Here is a 19,633-nt window from a genome sequence, read left to right as displayed (position 1 = left end):
TGCTAAATATGTGTATGCGACCAATAACATTTGATTTGATCTGAATATGCTATACACATTTCCGAGCCCCTCTCAAGACATAGGATCTGTACTAATGGTCTAGTTACGGTAGACAGAAACGGACGTAGGGAGGTTGGTCGGGTAGGATGGACGGGCGTATTCCGTGGCAGACTAGCAATTCAAAGGCTGCATGTTCGAGTCGCCCCGGAGACAACTGTAGCATTTGCGCTAACCCTTCCTCAAACCCTAATTCGAACCTTAACCCTTTTCACCGAACCCGGTCGTACAATTCGTATGGTATTGTACGAGTAAGACGTACTACACGACCTCTAATTTTGACTTGAGGGACACCGGTATATCTGTATTTCTTGGAGCCTGTGTCACAACATGTCCTTTACACAGACATGAACAGACAGGTGCAGAAGATTGAGGGATCCTCCCACTTTCTGCCATCCCACGAGGTCCTCCATTCCACAGATAAATCACATTCATATTGGATCATTAAAAAAGGATTCATGCCAAAATCATCCATTCAGGGTCCAAACAAAAAGTCCACCTATTCAGGAGAGATATAAAGGACAACACCTGGTCATCGCCTGTTGTCATTCCTTCTGGACAGGTTTTGGAACAGTGAATGTAGCACCGTGTTGAGACAATGTCCACACAATGTCCTCAGGCACTGGGCTAAGATATCAAATAGCAGAATACCAACTAAGCCTTTTTAAAATCAGATAACCCCAAGGCATTCACATGTTGTGCACACACAAACTTCACTTTTGTTGACGTTAACAATTTTTCAGCTCGTGCACATTTTCCCCTCAGGATAAAATGGTAGGGTCTTGGTTAAATCCTATTGGTTCAAAAATGACCTCATTGGTTCATGTCTGAAGCAGTCCTGTATTGTTGAAAGAGTTAACCTAACATGATGCATCACAGTACACAAAATAGCCTACCCATGGGGTTTTATTTTACCCACACTGTACATACAGGTCACACAGATGCATGTATGTCCAATATATTCAACTGACTCCAACATACAGTATATTAATTCATATTATTTGCATATGTTAAACATATAGATTAAATTGAACAGGTCCTTTGTTTGGTTGATCACAGACAGTTTATCACATTTTACTGACCCAATTGCCTAGATATATATTACTGTATTTACTGTATGCTACAAACATCAGGTCAGACATTTAATAAAATACATCATCTGCATCATAAGAGGACTCACTCTTGCCATGAGCGTAATCTGCACACACAAAAATCTGCACAGTGTAATGACCCTAATAAACAGCATCCGCAGACTCCGAGGGCATATTTGACATCATGACAAAATGGAGATAGGGAAGGAAGGTACACTTGGAGGCATACGCAATCTCACACAATTGAGTGGTTTCCAGCAAACAGCATAAATAGCAGCCTGGTCTCATAGGCTAGATTTAACATAGTAAATATAAATTCGGGACCATTAAATTAGTATGATATGTTACATTTAGGATGGTTACATAAGACAGAAGGTGACGTTTAAGGCAAAAACGAAAGGAGGGTGGTTGGTCGGGGTGGAAGGGTGAGTGTTTAACGCAAATGTCTAGCAACCCAAAGGCTGTGTGTTTGAATCTCATCACGGACAACTTTAGCATTTTAACTAATTAGCAGCTTTGCAACAACTTACCATGTTAGCTAACCCTTCCCCTTACCCTAACCCTTTAACCTAACCTTAACCCCAACTTTAACTCTTAACCCTAGCTAACGTTAGCCAGTTAACTAACGTTAATGTTAGTCACCTAGCTAACATTAGCAGCAACAAATTGGAATTCGTAACATAGCCTACATTTTGTAAATTCGTAACATATTGTACATTTAGCAATTTTGTTAAATATCATATGAAATGGTTGAAGGACATCCACAAATAAATACATGCCAACTTTTTACTTTTTAGATTTGCATGTATTGTTAGATATTACTGCACTGTTGGATCTAGGAAAATAAGCATTTCGCTACACCCACAATAACATCTGCTAAAAATGCGTAGCCAACCAATTTGATTTGATTTGATTTCCTGTACGAAATCGCAACATATCATAATAAATGGAGTTCTCGGATTTATGTACAGAGTAATACGAAATGCTCTGAGACCAGGTTGGAAATAGACATGAATACTAATGCTTGGTGTGTATTCCTCCACTGTCAAATAAAGGTTAACATGTTAGCCATGTGCTAACTACTGTATTCACTAATGGGCATTGTTGTGAAGCGCATTGACCTCTCTGGGAGGTCATCTTCTGCACTTTTATGATACTTTTGTGTTTTTTTTACACGGATTCCAAGTGGTTTCTGACTCCTTTCACTTTCACCCCAAAGAGTGAAGTATGGTTTTTATTCTGGTGCAAACCTTGTGCTTCACCAAAATGGATGTGGTTACAGCTTTGGTGGTGGATGAGATTAATTTGCCCCACACAAGGTAAAAACCTTTCAGATCTGATCAAGATGAATGTAGAAGAGCATCAATCCAGCCATCCGAAGCGAGTTGAACCATGGCAACATTTTGGGGCTCTTTTTCAGTCCAACGGATAGTCTTTTCAACTCGAATAGCCTGTGAATAGACCCCCTAAGCCTAAAGAGCACCACATGGGGCCTGTTTCTTAGAGTTCAAATGAGGTGGCCTCTATCTTAGTTAGCTAATGGAGTGTGGATTATCCCCGTTAGGGTAATGAGAGGATTGGGTTGACTGGCTCAGAACAGGTGCTAGCTGGAACGGAGTGGCTTTCTTTGTTATCTCTCCCTGACTTTGAGAGCTGCCAGAAGGTCATTTGGGAGGGACAGTTTGGGCTGAGGTGGGATAGGGCTATTCAGATCAGCCTACTGAGTTGGAGTGCCTGCTGAACCACGTAAGACTGCTGCTTCAGAGAGGAGGGAGGAGGGCTTCAGTCAGAGTCAAACGTTTTGGACACACCTACTCATTCAAGGGTTTTTCTTTATTTTTTACTATTTTCTACACTGTAGAATAAAAGTGAAGACATCAAAACTATGCAATAACACATACGTAATCATGTAGTAACCCAAAAAGTGGTCAACAAATTCTTCAAAGTAGCCACCCTTTGCCTTGGTGACTGCTTTGCACACTCTTGGCATTCTCTCAACCAGCTTCACCTGATGGAATGCTATTCCAACAGTCTTGAAGGAGTTCCCACATATGCTGAGCACTTGTTGGCTGCTTTTCCTTCACTCTGCATTTCAACTCATCCCAAACCCTCTCAACTGGGTTTAGGTTGGGTGATTGTGGAGGCCAGGTCATCTGATGCAACACTCCATCACTCTCCTTCTTGGTCAAATAGCTCTTACAAAGCCTGAAGATGTGTTGGGTCATTGTCCTGTTGAAAAACCAATGATAGTCCCGCTAAGCGGAAACCAGATGGGATGGCGTATCGCTGCAGAATGCTGTGGTAGCCATGCTGGTTAAGTGTGCCTTGAATCCTAAATAAATCACAGATAGTATCACCATCACACCTCCTCCTTCATGCTTCACAGTGGGAACCACACATGTGGAGATCATCTGTTCACCTACTCTGTGTCTCACAAAGACAGTTGGAACCAAAAATCTCAAATTTGGACCAAAGGACATATTTTCACCGATCAAATGTCCATTGCTCGTGTTTCTTGGCCCAAGCAAGTCTCTTCTTATTATTGGTGTCCTTTAGTAGTGGTTTCTTTGCAGCAATTCAACCATGAAGACCTGATTCACGCAGTCTCCTCTGCACAATTGATGTTGAGATGTGTCTGTTACTTGAACTCTGTGAAGCATTTATTTGGGCTGCAATTTCTGAGGCTGATAACACTAATGAACTGTATCCTCTGCAACAGAGGTAACTCTGGGTCTTCCTTTCCTGTGGCGGTCCGCGTGAGAGCTAGCCTCATCATAGCTCTTGATGGTTTTTGCGACTGCACTTGAAGAAATTGTCAAATTTCTTGAGATGTTCCGCATTAACTGACCTTCATGTCTTAAAGTAATGATGGACTGTCGTTTCTCTTTGCTTACTTGAGCTGTTCTTGCCATAATATGGACTTGGTCTTTAACCAAATAGGGCTATCTTCTGTATACCACCCCTACCTTGTCACTACACAAATGACTGGCTCAAACACATTAAGAAGGAAAGAAATTCCACAAGTGAACTTTTAACAAGGCACATGTGTTAATTGAAATGCATTCCAGGTGACTACCTCATGAAGTTGGTTGAGAGAATGCCAAGAGTGTGCAAAGCTGTCATCAATGCAAAGTATGGCCACTTAGAAGAATCTCAAATATAAAATATTTATTTGTTTAATACTTTTTCAGTTACCACATGATTCCATGTGTTATGTCATGTAGAAAATAGTACAAATAAAGAAAATCCTTGGAATGAGTATGACTTTTCCATCGCCTGACCCTCTCACTTTTGGACTGTGGTTTCAATGACTCAGCTGGAGACAGAATGATTCAGCGGTTCAAATAAAGGAAGCCGAGTCAGACAGCCGTGGTACTGTAGGATCATCATCTGCTCGGTGAAAAGTCAGGGGTTCGGCATTGAGATGTTCAACTATTCCATGGCATAATCGAGAAGTGCAGTTTGGGTGCCATTTAGCTTGTTAAGTGCACAATACCTCCATGATCTTACCCTCCTCAGAAACATCAATGCCAGCCAATGGGATAATAGAGCCCGCTCTGTACACAATCCATGTTGGATCCAACCACAGCTCAAAGTCAAATAATATAACAACCAACATTGGTGATTTCTGATGAGCCTAATCCTTTTCGCGTCACCTTACATTCCCACTGATAACATATTGTATCCCAGTATAGTCCCGAAAGAACCCAGTAGTTGCCCAGACAGCTGTGAGACGGGGAAGTTGTCAAGGTCAAAGGCCACCAGAGCTGTTCTGAAGAGGGCTACTCCCCTGAGGGGCATTCTAGAAGTGGAATACTTGCTGCTGGCCCTGGATCTTGGGGAAGTCCTCTCTCTGCTTCCTGGTCTTGGGCCTCTCCAGGCTGCCTTGCTGGAGGTTCTTCAGTCTAGCCGCTACAGTTGACTGGGGTCCCTTGGATCCCCCTGGTGAGTTGCTTGCATTCTACGGAAGGACAATGAGCATGAGGAAGGTTATGGTCATATCTGAGATGACATTTTGGCTAGAGCCCTGAGCAGTGCACAATATAGGAAATAGCATTCCATTTTGGGTGCTGATCCGTTTTGGGCAGTTTTGTGTTTTGAAAGCTGGTCCAAATCCAGCAGATCAATTCTGTTAACCTGAAAATGGCTGTACCACCTCTGTTTTTGACAGCTTCCCTCCTAGTGCGATGTGTCTTGTTTTGATCTGGGAGCGATAAAATGAGACCCTTTACAGAGATAAATGTGTCATTCGAGCAGTAAGAGAGTTCTGACATTTGCCTTAGTCTGTCAGCAAACCTTGAATTGAAATATGTTATTCCACCGTAACACACTCCATGCAGTCTGCATGTAATTCCAATATGCACGCCAGAAGTGTAGGACTGTCAGTCCTCGTAACAGTTAGTTTGTTAGAGAATTAGAGCACAGCTTAGTTAGAATACTGAATGCAGATCAGAATGTAGAATGCAGTCAGTGGAACTAGCAGGGGGGGGATAGTCGTTAGCGAAGTGAGACAGGGGAGTTAGATTGAATGGAATTAGACAGTATAGGTTTGGTAGTCGAATCCAACAAAGATAAGCACTATGTCGTGTTTTCAGCCCAGAGAACTTCTGCATCAGGCAGAATTAGAGGAGACGGAAGGATCAACAGGCAGGTTAGTGGCCCTCTAAGAAACAAGTGCAGTGGAACAGCAGTGACTGAAGCAAGGGGAAGAGGACAGGAGACAGTAGGGCCGCAGGCACTGCAAAAAAAGTGGGCATTTTGGGGGGGGCTTAAGGTTTACCTTTCTTCCCGGGAAGCCTGAGGCGCAAGGAAGGGTACGGGCTGCAGGGGTAGGCCTCGGTAGCGTGCTGGGCAGTGAGTGGGGAGGGGACACTTTGACAGTGGTTCGCTGAAATATCTGTCAAGTGGTGTTTGGCGGAAGGTGAGTGGTGTCGTGTGGGGAAAGGGTCGCAGAGACAACATTATCACATTGCTAAGGCACACCGAACATCGACTGCAACGGACAAAATACACACCGCATGTCACATTCTTATACATTTTGTATGCAGCTACTCGAGGTATACAATTTAGCACCAGTGTAACACGCTGTAAATTACATCAGGGAACAAAAAGGACGCCTACCTCGAGTTCAGCAATGATCCTCTCTTCGTCGTCCTCATCTTTAATCGCTGAGGCGGCGATGACGGGGGGAGTGGAGGTGGGGCGGGGGGTGTCAGACGGCGTCCTTCTCAGCTTGACCAGAGTCTTCGGAGCCTCTCCGTCTTCTGGCTCCAGCTTCTTACAAAAACAAAGCAGGGTTGGCAACATGTCTTCAATATGTGACAGGTCTTTAGAACATCCATGCATCCAAATCGCCTATCTCAAAGTATCTTCATAAACAGTCATGTATACTTTTGTGCTTTGCAGTTATTTCTTGCTCAGCCATCTCTCTCTTACTGTACCTTCTTGGTGGTGACGATCACTTCTCCAGTGCTGTTGGTGGTGAGCCCATGGGCTGATGGGAAGCTGCGGCGAGGAGGGGGTGGAGGCGGAGACTTAGAGGGTTTCTCAGTGCGATACCTGGTAACAGTCAGCTCTGCTAAACACACAATAATATATCTTTATTGGGCAGCTCAGTCATAACTAAAACACAAATAATATAATGTGCATGTCGTATTCAGTCTCACCAGATCCGCAACGTGAGCCCCCCTCCAGCTTCTGGGCAGTGACCTGCACCATGTTGGGCTGGTGCTCAGTACTGGTAGTGGTGTTTGTGCTAGTGGTGGTGGAGGTGGTGGTGGAGGTGGTGGTGGAGGTAGTGATGGGGGTGGTAAACTGTGGTTTGGGGTGGGGTTTGGGGGGCACAGCAGGCTTGTTGATCTGCCTGGCAGCAAAGTCTAGGTCTGGGATGGCCTTCATCAGCTCAGCCTGTGTCTCCTCCAGCAGACGGTTGATGTCCTGGGCACTAAACTGGGTCAGACTAGCTCGCTTCTCCTCCCAGTCCCGCTCCGCAGCCTATACAAACACATATTTGTCGACCCAAATACTGTATATTGGAAATATATTGCAGAAATGTCCACGGATATACTGTACATGATAGGGAAAATTTGTCAGATCAGAACATCTATACATTTCCAGGGAAATTGTCACACTGGTAAAGGTACCGATTCCCCAGTAAAAATGTACATTTAGCATTGTGAGGGGGATGGTATAGAATGTAAAAATACAGGAGCGGTTTTCCGTACCAGTCTGACCTCCGCTGACACTGATTTGCCAGCACCGCGGCGGCTCGGCAGCTCGTCCAGGACCCGGCTTCTGTAGCTGGCTGTAGGGTGGGGGTCCTGCTCAGTTCCCGAAGCATCTGGGTCACTGCCTGATACGGGCATCCAGTTGGCAAGGCTGGCACTGCCACCCAGGTCATTGAGGCTGAGCGGTGGACTGGTCAGTATGTCAAGGTCCAAAGTCTTTCCTGTGTGCTCCTTTCGCTTGGCTGACTGGCTGGAGATGTCATTCTGGCCTTTCCACAGGCCCTCTGTCACTTTTCTGTACATACAGGTGGCATACAATACACTAACAACACACAGCAGTATCAGGGCCCTATTGCATCTATTCTGGTGACCAGGTTTCCGGGATCAGTCAAAAAAAACTTTTTTTTTTTAATTAATCTGTTCCAAAATGATTTTTATATGAACATGCTTTCTCGTTGTATTGAAAGAGTATCATTTTTACTTATCTTGAAAAACAAGTCACCAGTTGAATGGGTCCCTCGTAACAACCGGTTATAACAATTGAACAACAACGTAACAACAAGGTGTATATGGCGTCTACTGGGTTGTGTTGTGTTAAACTATACCTGCGTAGCGTGGTCAGTGTGTCGGTCATGGTGTTACAGCGTTTCAGCAGTGCGTCCAGTCTGTGTGGCTCCTCCTTCAGGAACTTCACAGCCTCCACTTCCACCCTCAACACCACTCGCATCTTACTCTGCAGACTGGGGAACTGGTCTGGAGGGAGGGACGGAGGGAGAAATAAGCGTAATTAAATCAATGAGAGAGGGAAGGAGCGAGGGAAGGAGAGAGGGAAGGAGGATATATCCAAGCTTGTTTGTAAAACAGTCATGCAGCGTCTTTGTGTCTCTTGTCATGCTCTCTACTGGGGCTCGCTGTACTCTCTGCCCCCTGTGGGGTCATTTAGGATGCACAACAAAAATCAGTTGTTTTAAACAAGCATCTCGTTCGAACTGTTTGGTTTTTAGCTATGATGCTACACGTGAACATCTGCATGTGCGAGCACATCTTTCTTAATCAGACACTCCTATTATGGACGTTCACCTGCTTAATCCCTGACACCATTGACACGATGTGACAGATTGCAATTATCTAGAAAGGTAATTACACGAGGGGTCAATTTTATTCCATCCAAACGTAGCAGGTCTTCACACAGCTAATTGCCTCAATGTTGCATCTTCCTGTATCGTTATCCCACATATACTACAGTACATATACTACAGTACCCATATACTACAGTACATATACTACAGTACCCATATACTACAGTACATATACTACAGTACCAGACAAAAGTTTTGACACACCTACTCATTCAAGGGTTTTTCTTTATTGTCACTATTTTCTACATTGTAGAATAATAGTGAAGACATCAAACCTATGAAATAACACATATGGGAATCAAGTAGTAACCGAAAAAGTGCTAAACAAATCAAAACAGAATTTATATTTGAGGTTCTTCAAAGTAGCCACCCTTTGCCTTGATGACAGCTTTGCACAATCTTGGCATTCTAACAACCAGCTTTGTGAGGAATGCTTTTCCAACAGTCTTGAAGGAGTTCCCACATATGCTGAGCAATTGTTGTCTGCTTTTCCTTCACTCTGCATTCCAACTCATCCTAAACCATCTCAATTGTGTTGAGGTCGGGTGATTGTGGAGGCCAGGTCATCTGATGCAGCACTCCATCACTATCCTTTTTGGTCAAACAGCCCTTACACAGCCTGGACGTGTGTTGGGTCATTGTCCTGTTGAAAAACCAATGATAGTCCTGCTAAGTGCAAACCAGATGGGATGGAGTATCGCTGCAGAATGCTGTGGTAGCCATGCTGGTTAAGCGTGCCTTGAATTCTAAATAAATCACAGATAGTGTCACCATCACACCTCCTCCTTCATGCTTCACGGTGGGAACCACACATGTGGCGATCATCTGTTCACCTACTCTGCGTCTCACAAAGAGACGGCGGTTGGAACCAAAAATCTCAAATTTGGACTCAGACCAAAGGACATATTTCCACCGATCAAATGTCCATTGCTCGTGTTTCTTGGCCCAAGCAAGTCTCTTCTTATTGGTGTCCTTTCGTAGTGGTTTCTTTGCAGCAATTTAACCATGAAGACCTAATTCAAGCAGTCTCCTCTGAACAGTTCATGTTGAGATGTGTCTGTTACTTGAACTCTTGCGAAACATTTATTTGGGCTGCAATTTCTGAGGCTGGTAACTCTAGTTAACTCTGGGTCTACCTTTTTTGTGGCGGGCCTCGTGAGAGCAAGTCTCATCATAGCTCTTGATGGTTTTTGCGACTGCACTTGAAGAAACTTTCAAAGTTCTTGACATGTTCCAGATTGACTGACCTTCATGTGTTGAAGTAATGATGGACTGTTGTTTCTCTTTGCTTATTTGAGCTGTCCTTGCCATAATATGGACTTGGTCTTTAACCAAATAGTGCTATCTTCTGTATACCCCCCCCTACCTTGTCACAACACAACTGATTGCTTAATTTCACAAATTAACTTTTAAGAAGCCACTCCTTTTAATTGAAATGCATTCCAGGTGACTAGTCCATGAACCTGGTTGAGAGAATGCCAAGAGTGTGCAAAGCTGTCATCAATGCAAAGGGTGGCTACTTTGAAGAATCTCAAATACAAAATATGTTTTTATTTGTTTAACACTTTTGTGGTTACTACATGATTCCATATGTTTTATTTCATAGTTCTGATGTCTTCACTATTATTCTACAGTGTAGAAAATAGTAAAAATAAAGAAAAACCCTGGAATGAGAATGTGTCCAAACTGGTACTGTATATGAATATAAAGCATTTGAATGAGTATGTATCTAATATTTTGACTGGTACTGTATGCTTACGCTTGAGCTCTGTGAGGGTCTCTCCCAAAGACCTTAGCTCCATACTCTTCTGCTCCACTTCCTGCTCAGTCACCAGGCCGTGGTTGACTGACGAGTTCCTCTGCAGTTCCTCTACTGACTTCTCCAGATCACTGTAGGCACCAAAAAAATGACATCATTATAGCATGGCCAACAAGTATGCAGGCACTGCACAATTCTAGCTCAAACACACCTTCATCTTTTTTTCTATCTGAGCAGTTTGCACCATTTCTTCATTCACACTGACCGCTATCTTGAGTTAGAGACCCTGAATTAAAGGCTAAACTCACTGCAGTTGCTGGATGAGCAGCTCTTCCTGGTTGAGGTACTTGAGTCTCTCCTCCTCTACTAGGAGGCGCTGCCTCTGTAAAGGGTCCTCCTGGGTCCGCATGGCGTCCAGCATCATAAGACTCAGCTCCGACTCGGTCTGCCTCAGCAGGGACTGTACTGAGTCCTGGTTCTCCAACTGGGAGGGGAGACGTCGACAGACCCAAATACATGTCGTTGGGACATACACGCACTTAGACAATACATCAAACAAGCCTAAGTCAAAACAAGCACAATGTCCAGTCTGCACACACAAAGCTCTGACGAAGGCCTTGAGGCCGATACGTAAAGCTTACTAAAGAGCAGTGATACAAGAGAAGTGATTGATACATAAAACACATGTAAAAACAAACATTGCCTTGAGAAATGTGTGTGTGTGTACACGGCCACACTGTTCTCCAGTGCTCACCTGGATGTTGCGCAGCTGGGACAGTTGTTTGCGCAGCTCACTGGTGTTCTGCTGCAGGCCATGCAGGTGGATCTGCATCTGCAGCCGCGACACCGTCAGTGGCTGGGAGGACCCTATGAGTGGTGGCGGCATCAGGGCCAATGGAGCCAACGCTGTCAGGGCTGGCCAATGAGAAAGTGGGATTAGGGTCTCATGACGGTGCATTCTACTGTCACTGTAGCCAATTATGTCATCCATCGTGAAGTGGGGAGGGACTACAGGATTATTCACAGGTGTAATGGTGATTGACAGAATGGGGAAGGTTTTTAGGACACACAGAGCCATATCCGAAGCTGTATTTCCTTACATACATTTCAATTCCAGGGGCAACAACAGAGCATCGACAACAAGCCCGAGCGAGCAAGTCTTTGATGCTTGGGGTTGAAAATGACACAATGGTCCATTGAAATGACAATGAACAAATAGCTTTGCTATATGGCAATTTCTCAGGCATATTTTCTCATGCATAACAAAATAAAGGGACTGGTTTGGTAAGACTAAGTCACTCACAAACTTAGAGTTCAGCCAAACTAAAAAAAAATCACTTTGTTGCTTGACACGGAAAATAATTGAATTGCTTTGAAAATAGTCCATTAGCATTGATAACTTTCCGGGCAAAGAAACGTAAAATGGGTTTTTGTAATTTAGGTGAACTATTCTTTCAGAGGAGATGGTTAAAACACAAGGTCGTAAAGCACGTTGCAATTTCAACGGAGGAGCTGACGTGCTGCAGTGTACTGTTCAACTGACTTCCTGGAAGATTTCTAACCTCTACTGGGAGACAGAGAAATTGGAGCTTGGCACAACTCCTTGTAGAAGAACACCTTGTTTTAGGGGGAGGGCATGTGACAGTTACTGTGTATTTCTAGGTTCATTGTCTAACTAATAGCTGACCTTCTAACACCTGTCTGGAATGGGCGTAGATAGTGAGGTGAATGGCCTATTTTCATCTGACAGCACAAAATCCCCTTTCACACAGACGACTTCCTGCAATAACCATTGTTTTTGTAGGTCTGTGTGAACGGTAATCAGGAGTAGAAATACATCTTGATCTACCCAAAGAACCAAATATGCACACAAAGTAACCTAACCATACCATTACCGATGACAACAAGATAAACAAAATAATATTCCAGCATGAAACAGTAGGGATTGGGAAACATTATCATGAGCCCAGTCCGGAATCCAGACACTGAACGCAGACAAAAAGAACACGAGAATCAAAAACAGAATCCTCACAAAAACTCAAAAGTGCATCAAACGAGAGACACCAACTATAAGGGAAGCAGTCTGTCATTGAGACACACAGGGGAAAGAGGATGACGACTTCGGACAAGATGATACCTTTCTTGTTTTTTAACCGTCCAGCTAAAATAAGGCACAATGCTCTGCAACCCCAACCCTTACTCTTTATATTGCAATGCTCTGCAACCCAACCCATACTCTTTATATTGCAATGCTCTGCAACAGAACATTTATATTGAAGCATGGCACCCATTACTAGCATAAGCAGACACACACTTGATGGTTCTTTGTGCACATTGGTCACACGTGAGCAATACACATACGGTAAGCAGCTCAGTTACAGAACATTTACAATTCTACGCAATGGATCATGTTATTTATATTGCAATGCTCTGCAACCCCAACCCTTACTCTTTATATTGCAATGCTCTGCAACCCCAACCCTTACTCTTTATATTGCAATGCTCTGCAACCCTAACCCTTACTCTTTATATTGCAATGTTCTGCAACCCCAACCCTTACTCTTTATATTGCAATGCTCTGCAACCCCAACCCTTATTCTTTATATTGCAATGCTCTGCAATCCCAACCCTTACTCTTTATATTGCAATGCTCTGCAACCCCAACCCTTACTCTTTATATTGCAATGCTCTGCAACACTAACCCTTACTCTTTATATTGCAATGTTCTGCAACCCCAACCCTTACTCTTTATATTGCAATGCTCTGCAACCCCAACCCTTACTCTTTATATTGCAATGCTCTGCAATCCCAACCCTTACTCTTTATATTGCAATGCTCTGCAATTGCCCTAACCCCCTTACTCTTTATATTGCAATGCTCTGCAACCCCAACCCTTACTCTTTATATTGCAATGCTCTGCAATCCCAACCCTTACTCTTTATATTGCAATGCTCTGCAACCCTAACCCTTACTCTTTATATTGCAATGCTCTGCAACCCCAACCCTTACTCTTTATATTGCAATGCTCTGCAACCCCAACCCTTACTCTTTATATTGCAATGCTCTGCAATCCCAACCCTTACTCTTTATATTGCAATGCTCTGCAACCCCAACCCTTACTCTTTATATTGCAATGCTCTGCAATCCCAACCCTTACTCTTTATATTGCAATGCTCTGCAATCCCAACCCTTACTCTTTATATTGCAATGCTCTGCAACCCTAACCCTTACTCTTTATATTGCAATGCTCTGCAACCCTAACCCTTACTCTTTATATTGCAATGCTCTGCAACCCTAACCCTTACTCTTTATATTGCAATGCTCTGCAACCCCAACCCTTACTCTTTATATTGCAATGCTCTGCAACCCTAACCCTTACTCTTTATATTGCAATGCTCTGCAACCCTTTAACCCTTACTCTTTATATTGCAATGCTCTGCAACCCTCTTTAACCCTTACTCTTTATATTGCAATGCTCTGCAATCCCTTTAACCCTTACTCTTTATATTGCAATGCTCTGCAATCCCAACCCTTACTCTTTATATTGCAATGCTCTGCAACCTCTTTAACCCTTACTCTTTATATTGCAATGCTCTGCAACCCTAACCCTTACTCTTTATATTGCAATACTCTGCAACCCTAACCCTTACTCTTTATATTGCAATGCTCTGCAATCCCTTTAACCCTTACTCTTTATATTGCAATGCAATGCTCTGCAACCCCAACCCTTACTCTTTATATTGCAATGCTCTGCAACCCTAACCCTTACTCTTTATATTGCAATGCTCTGCAACCCCAACCCTTACTCTTTATATTGCAATGCTCTGAAACCCCAACCCTTACTCTTTATATTGCAATGCTCTGCAACCCTAACCCTTACTCTTTATATTGCAATGCTCTGAAACCCCAACCCTTACTCTTTATATTGCCAAGTCAATGGGACACAATGAAAAGTCAATGTATATTTGTTTTCAGGTATCCCTGATTGATACTTACTGTCTGTCTCAGAGCAGTCATTGGCCGTCTCTATCTTGTCCCTGGAGAAGACAAAATAACTTTAGGTCCCCACTCTGTGTGTACTGTATATGTACTGTAAGTACTGTGTGTGTGTGTGTGTGTGTGTGTGTGTGTGTGTGTGTGTGTGTGTGTGTGTGTGTGTGTGTGTGTGTGTGTGTGTGTGTGTGTGTGTGTGCGCACGCAATGGACGTCAGTGTGATGCTAACAGTATATCTTCCTCCACTGTCTGTGTCCCCATACCGGGCTTTAAACATTGATCCTCTGCTTCGCAACGCACGACAGTCCTCCTTGCCAACATACCAACCGTTTGAGCGGTTGAAAACGATGTAATTTGATACCTCCATCGGGGACATTCCATCTAGCTGTGGAGCGAGCTTACGGGAACGTTCTTAACTGCGTTACACTCACCCCTTCTAAACTCGCTAGGCAGCAAGTGAGACCCGGCCGTTGAGCTGAGCCCAACTGCTAATCCAGGTCACGGCACCCGTGAAACGGACGTCAGTGTGCTGCTAACAGTTTAGCTTCCTCCACTGTCCCCCACCGTTACATGTGCGCCTGTGTGTGTTCATGTGTGCATGCTTGCGTGTGTGTCTCACGGGCTCTCGGCCTCTGGTCCCCTGGTCAGAACAGTCTGCAGTAGACCAGTCAGACTGGCTATCTGTTTCTCCATGGCCTCCATGCGCCCCCTTTGCGATGACAAACATAGGGTATGAGTCAGTTTAGATACACACAAAATACCCATCACAGACACATAAAACGTACATGCACACACCACACACACCAGACACACACACACACTGGCACTCTTACCTGGTCTCTGTCTCATTGCCTGGTAGAGGTGAACTGAAACCTGGTGCTGAACTGAAACCACCGCTCTCCCCTCCAGGTCCAGCCATTAAGCACAGTTGATCAGACCCCAACCCTGACCCCTGACCCCTAGCTTTGGGACTCTCCCCGAACACAGAGGAGGATACCGAGTCCCTCCGCAGGGTCTGCCTCGCAGGGGAGCCCCGGCCGGGCATGGTGCCTGAATACGAGTCCTTCATGTCGGGGATTTTCTGCGGAGACGAGGGGGGTGGCACCCGGAAGCCCATGGCCAACATGGACGCGGCGTAGGCTGCATCATTATACAGTGGGCCTCCAGGCCTGTAGAGGACACCACTGTCCATCAGCTCTCCTTGCAGAGCCGCTGCCGAATAGGAAGTGAGGGAGCGCACGGAGCCGGGTCCCAGCCCTCCTCCGGCCCCTCCGCCTCCTCCGCGCCGGTAGAGAGAGCCGTAGGCATCCCCTCTCGGAGGTAGAGATGAGTGGGGGCCCGCCAGGCTGAGGCGGCCTCCTTCCTGGCCCAGGGAATAGGGGTCAGCATAGATCCCCCCTGCATCGCCCCGCAGGAGCACTATGCTCCTGGAGCCAGTGCCGTGGACCTCCTCATCGGGCTTAACATCCCTACGCTCCAGGATGGCACTGGGGGAGAAACCTGCCTGGGCATGGTGCTGTAGCTGGGGCTGGTGGTGGAGCTGCTGGGGGTGATGCTGGTGGTGGGCCGCACTCTGGCCACCTGGCGAGGAGTGGTGGGGGTGGGGGAGGGAGTGGGTTTGGGGATGATGCTGGGGGTGAGGTTGCCCAGCGTAAGAGGATGGGCGGCCCCCACTGTAGAGGAGACGGATGCGGGACGGCGAGCCGGAGGGGGCAGAGGCAGAGGAGGCAGGGGCGTTGCTGAGGCGACGGTTGGGCGGGGAATCCTGCTGGGGCGTGTATACCATATCCCTCTGTCACCAGAGGAAGAGAGGAAGGATAGAAATAAACAGCAACATTCACGATGGAATAGAGTGTAAAATAAGATGTTAGAGCAGAAGCAGAACAGAGTGATGTAGAATAGAATAGAACAGGTTAAGGTACAAGAGAATAGAGTACAATAGAGCAGATAGTACACAATATTACAGGTGATTTAAAGATTGCACATCAAAGACCGGCCTCCTGGGCTTTTCATGCATGGCATTGTCTAGGGTTTATCGAGAAGGACGTGACAAACAAAAAACATCCAGTCAGCGGCAGTCCTGTGGGCGAAAACAGCTCATTGAGGAGGGCTCGAAGGAGAACGGCAAGAATCGTGCAAGCCAGCAGGCGGGCCACAAACAGGCAAATAACGATGCAGTACAACAGTGGTGTGCAGAAATGCATCTCAGAACGCCCAACTCGTCGGCCCTTGTCATGGATGGGTTATTGCAGTAGACAACCACACCAGGTTCCACTCCTATCAGCTAAGAACAAGAAGAAGCGGCTCCAGTGAGACCACGATCACCAAACATCGCCTGATCCGATGAATCCCGGTTCCTGTTGCGTCACGCTGACGGCAGAGTCAGGATTTGGCGTAAGCAGTATGAGTCCATGGCCCCATTATGCCTGATGTCAATGGTACAGGCTGTCGTGTATTGGTGTGGGAAATGTTTTCATGGCACACATTGGGTAACTTGATACCAATTGAGAAAGGGTTCCATTCCCGAAGAATTAAGGCTGTTCTGGAGGCAAAGGGGTGTCTGACTTGGTACTAGATGGGTATACCTAATAAACGGATGACTGAGTGTATATACATGCTGTATAATAACCTCCCTGACAATACAACCCCCAATGGATTCTACACACACACTGGAGTAATGACTGGAGCGCCTTCATCTCCACCATCTCCGTCCTGTATCTTAGCAACTGCCTTTATATCTACAGGAAAATAATCCCACTAGACGTGAATGACTAGGCAGGGGCTGACCACCACCACATCTCACACTAGATCCCCAAGCCCCACTGTCATACAGAATGTCCGTCATAGATCACAGCAGATCACACTGTCGCTGTATCTCCTCCCACTACTCTAGCCTGTCACCTCATAACCAACATGCCAGTCAATCTCCACTAAGCCATGTCGTCCATCCATTTGTCCGTCCTTCCATCCTCCCTGTCTCAGGGCAGTGCTACTCGGTGGTCCCAGACATGGTTTACGGTCTGCTATCAGATAGTAATCTCTGCTCGGCTGTCTAATGTCCCCTTTACTCACCTCTGTACCTCAGCTCCTATCTCTCAGATTCCTCCTATCCTCCAGCACATAAAACCCAAGGTAAACCAAGTCGCTTGATAAAGCCATGAAACGCAAGGGAGAATTCAGAGCTGAGTTGTGGTGAGCTGTATTGTGCGTTAGGGTGGTTGCAATGTGCGTTAGGGTGATGCGTTAGGGTGGTCGGGGGAGATGGGATAGTTGACCTCCAAAGCACACAGGGCAGATGCAATTCACACACACACACACAGACAGACACACAGACACACAAACAGACACACAAACACAGGCACACAGACACAAACACACACACTACACAGATGCACATGCACACGGGCTCCCTAGGGTGGTTGATTGACATGAGTGGAAGTGGCAGAAGTGGGAAAATCGCTCTCTTTCTCTCCCCTCTCTTCCCCCCTCTCATATTCTCACTTTCTATCGTCTTATTTTCTCCTTCTTTTCCTCTCTGTCCAGAGTGACACAATGCCAGTTCTATACTGTGTATGCCAACGTTTCCCAATGTACATGTATTTGGGTTGTCGTCCACCAAAACCCAAAGCAAATCCAATGTTATTGGTCACGTGCACCGAATACAACAGTGTAAACTTTCCACTGAAATGCTTACTAATAATTCCATTCCCAACAGTGCAGTTAAAAAGTAAGTCAAATTATAGTACTTTTGCTAAGTAAAATCGGAAATAGTGACACAATATAAACAATAACGAGGCAATTTACAAGGAGCACCAGTACCTTGTCAATGTGCAGTGGTTCGAGCTGGTTGTATGGGTATAGTCTAGTGGGTGTGCATAGAGCCAGTGCAAGGGAGTCAGCGCAAAACAATTAAGGTAAAGTAAACAGTAAACAGTAAAGGGGGTCAAAGTAAATTGTCCGGGTATCCATTTAATTAACTGCTCAGCAGTCTTAGTAGAAGCTGTTCAGGTGCCTTTTGGTCACAGACTTGGTGCTCCGGTATCGCTTGCCATCCGGTAGCAGAGAGAACAGTCTATGACTTGGGCGGCTGGAGTCTTTGAACATTTTTATGGCCTTCCTCTGACACCGCCTGGTATTGAGGTCCTGGATGGCGGGGAGTTCAGCCCCAGTGATGTACTGGGCCGTACTCACCACCCTGTGTAGCGACTTGAGATCGGATGCCGAGCAGTTGCCATACCAAGCGGTGATGCAGCCAGTCAAGATGCTCTCAACGGTGCAGCTGTAGAACTTTCTGAGGATCTGATGGCACATGACAAATCTTTTTAACCTCCTGCGATTGAAGAGGTGTTGTCGTACCCTCTTCCCGACTGTGTTGGTGTGTTTGGATCATGATAGGTTCTTAGTGATGTGGACACTGAGGAACTTGCAGTTCTCAAATCACACTTTGTAGTGTCCCATTAAATACACAGAGTCGTGTCTCTAGCCGACCCACCATTTGAGAACAGCTGTGTATGTACAACATTACACAACATTATCAGTCAGCAAACAGACATTTTTTTGCCTTGGAGGGAAACAGGTTGGCATGGATTCAAGAACAGCAACAGTGGTGCTACTATTGTACTAGCATATTGCTTGTTCATGCGGACTCATTTAATAGAGACTGGCTGAGTTTAATTTGTGCTCCAGTAGGTTACATAATGACGATCCTTTTTCCCCATTTGTGAACAACATCCTATCAATGTCAGAACAGCATGAGTAACTACAAATATAATGGTATTTAGGGCCATGGAGTACTTGGCTCAGTATTTGTACTCAATTCTGTAGAGAGCTTTAGTGACCACCGCTCCTGACGGCGAGCAACGCCCACACATACAGATGGATAGGACAGAGAGACAGAGAAACTGACTGACAGACAGACAGACACCAATACCCCCATTCTACTCTCACCCGGAGGTCTCCGTTGGCCAGGTGTGGGTTGTGGTGACTGGGGTAGCTGCCGTAGACAGGCTCCTTGCAGTAGATCTTGATGACACAGCGGTCCTGGACGTCTCGTGGGTCCTCCAGCTCATAGAAGACGTTACGGGCCTCATCCTTGATGAGCAGGGCCGTGCTGGGGCACCTGAACATGGGCATGGACACCTGAGCATTTGACCTCCGTATTACCTTCCGTTTACAATTTAATTGCATCATTAAAAAAAAAAAAAAAAGTTTTTGTTTCAATTCACATGGATCATCTGCATCTTATCAGCTAATGAATCTGATATTAGCTGAGAAAGAGTATTTTTGTTGTTGTTGTAAAGTAAGTTGTTATGACAGTGTTATGTGGCCTTTATAGCTAGGCATTCTAGTAGAGTGTGATAAAGCCA

General features: G+C 45.4%; 1 protein-coding gene across 4 annotated transcripts in view; it reads right to left on the bottom strand.

Annotated features, from left to right (window-relative positions):
* Positions 1 to 945: 945 nt before the first annotated feature.
* The window catches only part of LOC135523907 (SRC kinase signaling inhibitor 1-like), a 39,760-nt gene continuing 21,072 nt past the window's right edge, over positions 946 to 19,633 (bottom strand). For 2 of the 4 annotated variants that reach the window (XM_064950923.1, XM_064950922.1), the window contains exons 5-17: positions 19,215 to 19,386; positions 15,101 to 16,059; positions 14,887 to 14,976; positions 14,270 to 14,310; positions 11,028 to 11,188; positions 10,582 to 10,757; positions 10,274 to 10,404; positions 7,981 to 8,128; positions 7,373 to 7,697; positions 6,815 to 7,142; positions 6,590 to 6,726; positions 6,270 to 6,425; positions 946 to 5,109 (exon numbers count right to left, since the gene is read on the bottom strand). In XM_064950923.1, coding sequence (XP_064806995.1) covers positions 4,951 to 5,109; positions 6,270 to 6,425; positions 6,590 to 6,726; positions 6,815 to 7,142; positions 7,373 to 7,697; positions 7,981 to 8,128; positions 10,274 to 10,404; positions 10,582 to 10,757; positions 11,028 to 11,188; positions 14,270 to 14,310; positions 14,887 to 14,976; positions 15,101 to 16,059; positions 19,215 to 19,386 — 2,983 coding nt within the window. In that variant the 3' untranslated portion in view covers positions 946 to 4,950. The remainder of the gene's footprint in view (positions 5,110 to 6,269; positions 6,426 to 6,589; positions 6,727 to 6,814; positions 7,143 to 7,372; positions 7,698 to 7,980; positions 8,129 to 10,273; positions 10,405 to 10,581; positions 10,758 to 11,027; positions 11,189 to 14,269; positions 14,311 to 14,886; positions 14,977 to 15,100; positions 16,060 to 19,214; positions 19,387 to 19,633) is intronic. The other 2 variants (XM_064950924.1, XM_064950921.1) reach the window with 2 other exon arrangements.

The sequence above is a fragment of the Oncorhynchus masou genome, chromosome 31 (assembly GCF_036934945.1).
Source record: "Oncorhynchus masou masou isolate Uvic2021 chromosome 31, UVic_Omas_1.1, whole genome shotgun sequence".
Lineage (NCBI taxonomy): Eukaryota > Metazoa > Chordata > Actinopteri > Salmoniformes > Salmonidae > Oncorhynchus > Oncorhynchus masou.
Note: the sequence above shows the minus strand (reverse complement) of the source record. Positions and strands in the feature narration are given on the sequence as shown.